This window comes from Colobus angolensis, unplaced genomic scaffold (assembly GCF_000951035.1).
Source record: "Colobus angolensis palliatus isolate OR3802 unplaced genomic scaffold, Cang.pa_1.0 Scaffold149, whole genome shotgun sequence".
NCBI classification, from domain to species: domain Eukaryota; kingdom Metazoa; phylum Chordata; class Mammalia; order Primates; family Cercopithecidae; genus Colobus; species Colobus angolensis.
The window spans coordinates 1279151-1286017 of NW_012114588.1; the positions used below are offsets into that span (position 1 = coordinate 1279151).

Genomic DNA, 6867 nt, shown 5'->3' on the forward strand with positions numbered 1-6867 from the left:
CGCCCGGCCATCTTTGCTCTTTTATGCTCCCCGTTCACTGTATTATAAGCTCATGAGACTTAGATGTTGTAACTTTGATGTTACAGTAACAGGCTTACTTTTCCCCTGATTAGTGGGGGTTTTATGCATTTTTAAAATATCATCACTAATAATGAATTAAATCAGAATAACGTATTCCTATTGAAGTACCTAACTCATACGTCTTATTTGAAATTAACCCTCAAATCTTCTTCTTCACCAGGAGCCTTCCTCGGGCCCTGAAGTGTCTGAAGAGCAGGCCTTACAGCTGGTCTGTAAGATCTTCCGTGTCTCTTGGAAGGACCGGGACAGAGATGTCATCTTTCTTTCTTCTCTTTCTGCACAATTTAAGCAGAACCCAAAAGAAGGTAGGAATCTAGCTCGGCATTCTTACTGCAGAGTACTCAACAAGAAAATAAGATGTGAGATCTTTGCCGTCTGTTATCCACATTCACTCCTGCTTGCTCTTGAGGTGTATTTTTGATAACAGGGATGCTTCTTGATGAGGACACAGCTGTTTAGCCACTTTCTTCCCTTTCCAGTGATCTTATTGATCACTTATTTTTCATTTTCATGATTTCTACAATACTATGTAAATAAGTTAATGGTCTCCATTTTCTCAGGGTTGGAGTTTTTCCCTTTGTAGTAAGAAGGTACTTAGAGCATTACCTCGTCTTTATTTATTTATTTATTTGAGACGGAGTCTCACTCTGTCACCAGGCTGAACTGCAGTGGCGCGATCTCGGCTGACTGCAACCTCTGCCTCCTGAGTTCAAGCGATTCTTCTGCCTCAGCCACCCGAGTAGCTGGGACTACAGGCATGCACCACCATGCCCAGCTACATTTTGTAGTTTTAGTAGAGATGGGATTTCACTGTGTTGGCCAGGATGGTTTCGATCTCTTCACTTCGTGATCCGCCCGCCTCGGCCTCCCAAAGTGCTGGGATTACAGGCTGGAGCCACCGAGCCTGGCCTTACCTCCTCTTATGAAGTATAGATATAGTGAGTGGTCTCCAGGGATCCTTAGAGAAGTGTTCTGTATGCCTGCTTTAAGTGCCTATGAAGCCATGTATAGACAGTGGAATTGGTCTATTTGGCTAAATTGCTTAGCAAGACAGAACATAATGACATTTTGCTGTGTTTCTGATATTCTACTTTAAGAGGCCACGCTCGTAACAAAATATTAAAACTCTTAGCAAGATATCAGCATCAGGGCGCTATCCTCATTCTTTACAGCAGTCATTTGGAATGCAGAAGAGGTATGAGAGGTGTGCTGGAGTGGTTTTTTTTGCCTATCACTGGAATATAACCTCCCTCATGGTGGGGATTTTTGTCTATTTTACTCATTGATGTATCCCCAATGCCTAGAAGGAGATCTTGCACAAAATAGTCCCCTCAATAGATACATTTTAAATGGATGCGTGAATATCAAGGAGATCGCCTTTTTCTTTTCTGTGCTGCCTATCTTCTGAGGAGGGAAAAAAAGAAGTCCTTTGTGTTTCCGGAGGATAGATAAGACTATTTCTGATTTTACTTATTAACTTTGCTAATGGAGAAGACCATGTATTTGAAACTCTGCTACTTGTTATTCTTATTATAAATCTTAAGATTCTCAAATCCGTCTTACACATGTAAGTGGTAATTTTAAATAACCAAATCAGATAAAATTTCCATGAGTTAAAACTTTTTTTAGTGGTATTTAAAATGTATCTAAAGACCAACAGTAAATCAACTGGGAGCTGCAAAGAATAAAAAGGAAGCTAGAATGTAGCATTTGCTCCGCCAGCCACATGGTGACTAGATATTGGACCCTTCATAAAATCTTTTGAACCTTGGACTTAATAGTTTTATTACTATCTATAAAACATATCTAGACTAAGAAATATTAACCCAGTTACTTTTGTAGTATAATAAAGTAACCTCTATAGTTGGGAGTAGCTTCTTTTTACAGTTAGTATACATCAGCAGTAACTCTCAATGACTGTACCCCAACTTTCTTTTTTTTTTTTTTTTTTGAGGCGGAGTCTCGTCGCCCGGGCTGGAGTGCAGTGGCCGGATCTCAGCTCACTGCAAGCTCCGCCTCCCAGATTTACGCCATTCTCCTGCCTCAGCCTCCCGAGTAGCTGGGACTACAGGTGCCCGCCACCTCGCCCGGCTAGTTTTTGTATTTTTAGTAGAGACGAGGTTTCACCGTGTTAGCCAGGATGGTCTCGATCTCCTGACCTCGTGATCCGCCCGCCTCGGCCTCCCAAAGTGCTGGGATTACAGGCTTGAGCCACCGCGCCCGGCCCCAACTTTCTTTTTAATAAACTTTTAGTTTTGGAATAGTTTCAGTTAGTGCAGGGAGTTCCTGTATATACTTTACCCAGTTTCCCCTGATGTTAGTATCTTACATAACCATGGTACCTTTGTCAAAACTAAGAAATTACTACTAACTAAACACAAGGCTTTATTTAGGTTGTACCAGGTTTTCCACTAATATCCATTTACCATTCCAGAATCCAATCCAGGATACTGCACTGAACCACTCGGGGTCAGTTGGCTTATTCAAGGGCTGTGTAACCTGAGTTCGAACTGTGTGTAACCTGTTCTTTATTCTGCCTTTCCAACAGTGTTCTCCGATTTTAAGGACTTGATTGGCCAGATTTTAATGGAAGTGCTAATGATGTCCACTCAGACTAGAGATGAAAACCCATTTGCCAGTCTGACAGCCACATCACAGCCAATTGCTGCAGCAGCACGGTCACCAGACAGAAATCTCTTGCTAAACACTGGCTCCAATCCAGGAACAAGCCCCATGTTCTGCAACGTGGGTTCCTTTGGTGCCAGCTCTTTGTCTAGGTTAGTGTGGTTTTCTTTGCACATCTAACTGGTAGTAAAATAACTGTGAAGTATATAGGAGAAGGGAATGTTTGTTTACAGTGTTAATCTGTGTCATACAGGGTGTGGCATATATCATATTTGGGGAGGTGGATTTAGTCATTGGAAGTGGAATTCTCTTTTCTAGATGATTACTTTTTGGCTCTCTATGGTTAAGATATTGGTAGATGAAGTTTTAGAAGCAGTTGACTGTGTGTACTACATCATTCTTCGTATGGGGACTTTATTGTCTTGTAAGTATAGCCTCTAGATCAATAGAGCAATTAGATTATAATTATTTAGATGTTTATCTGCTAGATATACTTGAACTGAAATGATTCTCCTTTAAAAGCTTGATGTTTTCTGTTTTAGTCAGTTATCTCAAGTTTTTCTTTGATTTTTCTCTTCTTTCCTCCCTTTCTCAACTAATTTAGCCTCTATGAAAGTAGTCCAGCTCCCACTCCCAGTTTCTGGAGCTCTGTTCCCGTGATGGGCCCGTCTCTTGCCTCACCTTCCCGTGCAGCCAGCCAGTTGGCTGTGCCTTCCACTCCCCTCAGTCCTCACAGTGCAGCCTCTGGAACTGCTGCGGGAAGCCAGCCTTCATCCCCGCGGTATCGCCCCTACACTGTCACTCACCCGTGGGCGTCCTCAGGCGTCTCCATTCTGTCAAGCTCCCCAAGTCCCCCTGCCCTTGCCAGTAGCCCCCAAGCAGTGCCCGCCAGCAGTTCCAGACAGAGGCCCAGCAGCACGGGTCCACCCCTACCACCCGCCTCACCCAGTGCCGCGAGCAGACGCCCCTCCTCCCTGAGGATCTCTCCTCCTAGGTATTTATCCTGCAGGAGACTTGTGTGTGTGTTTGCGGTGTAGGGAAAGGAGATTAACACGGTTTGGAAGAAGTGCTGTGTGACACTGACTCCGTTAAATTGTTGTTGTTTTGGGTTATTAACCTGTGTGGCTAACTAGTTTGGTAGGCATGTACTCTGAGTCCATGCTTCTGCCAGGCTCTGATCATGCCGGAAAGTTTGGGTTGCTGTATTCTATTGTGAGTCCCTTTTTTCCCTTTGAGAGTTGGGGCACACGGGAACCCTGTTTGGCCTTTTGTCCTGTTGCCAGTGGTAGTTGAAATGCAATCAGACCAAGCAGGTGTGGGATCAAATCTGGACCTGGTGTTTTTTACTCCTGGTGAGTGGGGTGGGTAGGCTCATGCCCTGACGTGTTGAGTTTTAGTTATATGTAAGTTCAGTCTCTTAGAAGGAAGGAGTATCAGAATTCCACTAATCCAGTGGCCCCTTCTCTCAAATGTACCTATGTGTTTCTATAATTTAGGTGAATTATGTTTCTGCATGTCAGTGGCCAAAAGTTTTAGTGTAAGGTTTATTTAAAAGGATAGCAGTTGCAAAAGCTTCTCCCGCTCTTGTTTTTTCTTTGTTCTCTGATGGCCTTTTTTGCTTTTATTGTGGTAGTATGTACGACAATCCTTTCTCCTTCCTCTTCCTCGCACTTTCTGGGGACAGTAGTGATGAAGAAGATGAAGAAGAAGATGATGATGATGGTGATGGTGATGATGAAGGTGGTGGTGGTGGTGATGATTTTTCTTGTGTCCAGTTTGGGTCCAGGTATCAGAGGAATGGAGTCTTACCCCTGCATGTGCATAGATGCTTAGGAACTAACTTCTATAAGCTCTAACAAGGGGTGTGCTTTGAATCCAGGCAGGATACGGTCAAATGAGGTGGGCCCCAGAGTATACTGATGTGTTCAGACCTTATGGGATAAAGTAGCACATAGGAGTATTTTCTTTTTTTCTTTCTTTTTTTTTTTTTTGAGACAGAGTTCTGCTCTTGTTGCCCAGGCTGGAGTGCAATGGCGTGTTCTTGGCTCACCGCAACCTCCGCCTCCTGGGTTCAAGCTATTCTCCTGCCTCGGCCTCCCAAGTGGCTGGGATTACAGGCACCCACCACCATGCCTGGCTAATTTTTGTATTTTTAGTAGAGACGGGGTTTCGCCAGGTTGGCCAGACTGGTCTTGAACTCCTGACCTCAAGTGATCTGCCCGCCTTGGCCTCCCAAAGTGTTGGGATTACAGGAGTGAGCCACTGCGCCTGGCCTGAGAATTTTCAGAGTTGTCGCCTGGCAAGTTTGGAGGACAACTTTATGTATAATCATTTTTCAAAAGCATGAAAACAGATTAAAGATCAGTCATCAAGGTTATCCGCCTTTAGATCTAAAATGAAGGACACTTCATTTGTTGCGAGAATGTTATTGTGAACTACCAGATATGACAACTTGTACTCTCTGAGGCATGTTTTCTTAAGTACAGTTGCATGGATTGCTGCTATTTAGTAATGGGAGAGGGGCTGGGATTTGAGGGAGGGCTATGTGTGTGTGTGTGTGTGTGTGTGTGTGTGTGTTTGTGTGTGTTCCCTTCCCGCCCCCTCCCGGCCTCCGCCACCTCCCCGTTCACCCCCATTGAGCTCAGTCTGGGCAATCCATCGAAGAACATATGAGGTCATACTGTCTGGTATAATAACTGTGACTCTGCTTTCATGTCTAGCCTTAAATTTCTCTTAGCACCTCCTGGACCTCAGTGAAGCCAGACCCCATTTGTTTACAGAGCCTTTCAAATGACCGCAGAGGCTGAAACATAGTTCCAGATACTGCTAAATGTTTACCCCTGGAAACCGAGTGGAAAACACTACTTGGGTTGTGTAGGTGACTTTGAGCAAGAGAATATAATAGCACCTTCTTTCTAATCCTCTGACTCATTGTCTTACAATTTTGCTCTTAAATCGAAGTTTCCTCTGGACTGAGTTGGTGTTTGTGCCTAGCACTGTTCAAAAATAACTCCAGGCTATAAATAGAGACTGCAGTAGGAATTAGGTACACTTCATTCAATTCGATGGTGTTCAGAAGAATCATTAGGGAATATATAAAGGGACAGGAATGTTGATACAAGGTTGAATATTGATTCAGGAAGGTTGACATTTGTATTACGTTGAACATTTTATCACCATTTTTCAATTAAATTTCCCAAAGGTGAAAGTATCTTTTTCATGTAGATAAAATCCTATTGCGTGATTGTAGTAAAAAGCAGGCATCCTTCCTAGGAATCAGTTTCCACATGGTGAAAGTGCTGTGTTATCTGTTTTACTGTACATTTTCTGTGGGAAAAATTCTCTCTCCCTGGCCTATTTAGTTGTGACTTTCTCTAACAACCATATCAGATTGTGTGCTGCTTTTACTAATACCCCTCTTTCTGGATTTCTAACACCCCAGCCTTGCCTCAGATCTAAATTCTCTCCCTACTAGGAGGAATAAAATTTACCAAGTGTATAAAAATAGCTGCAAATAGCTTATGGAGCATTGTGCGCAAGATATGGTGTCAGCACTGGCCATGCATCAGCCCCTTTACTCCTCGCTCTAGCCTGCTGTGAGGAAGTGGCGGTGGAGGGGAATGGGCGGGGGAGAATGGGCGGTGTGGGCAGGGACGGACAAGAGGGTCAGAGTCACAGAAATACATTCAGACTTGAGCATCCTGAATCCAGACTCACGTTCTTCACCATCACACCGTGCTGACACCCACTTTTCCGTTTTCACCCAAACAGATCTTGTTTGTTCTTGTTCCTTACTACTGTTTTTGCCTCTGAGAGTCTGTGCATCTACTCGGTTCCTTTGGCAAGGAAGCGCCGGCATCTCGCTCCTTAATTACAAAATGCCATCCCAGTCAGTTGGTATGTCCCTTGTTGGCTGTTACAATGAACTGTGATCATCCAGATTTTGGCAACTTACTGGTTCTTAGTTGATATAAAAAAGAATGCCAAAGCATGGGTAAAAATACGTAACAACTATGTAAACAAATAGAAGAACTTAGGGTTCTTCTAAGTAGGATCAGAGCCAAGGAGAGCTAGTAAAAAACCTTGTTACTTTTTTTTTTTTTTTTTTGAGACAGAATCTCGCTTTTTGGCTGTTACAATGACCTGTGATCATCCAGATTT

General features: G+C 43.5%; 1 protein-coding gene across 3 annotated transcripts in view; it reads left to right on the forward strand.

The window, feature by feature from the left end:
- UBE4B (ubiquitination factor E4B) overlaps positions 1 to 6867 on the forward strand; it is a 204569-nt gene that overhangs the window by 98546 nt on the left and 99156 nt on the right. For 2 of the 3 annotated variants that reach the window (XR_001001079.1, XM_011935783.1), the window contains exons 5-6: positions 242 to 386; positions 2630 to 2858. Coding sequence is in view for 2 of the 3 variants with exons in the window: in XM_011935783.1 (XP_011791173.1) it covers positions 242 to 386; positions 2630 to 2858 (374 nt within the window). In the remaining variant the exon portion in view is untranslated. Of the gene's footprint in view, positions 1 to 241; positions 387 to 2629; positions 2859 to 3310; positions 3701 to 6867 lie in introns of all 3 variants that reach the window. The other variant, XM_011935782.1, reaches the window with a different exon arrangement.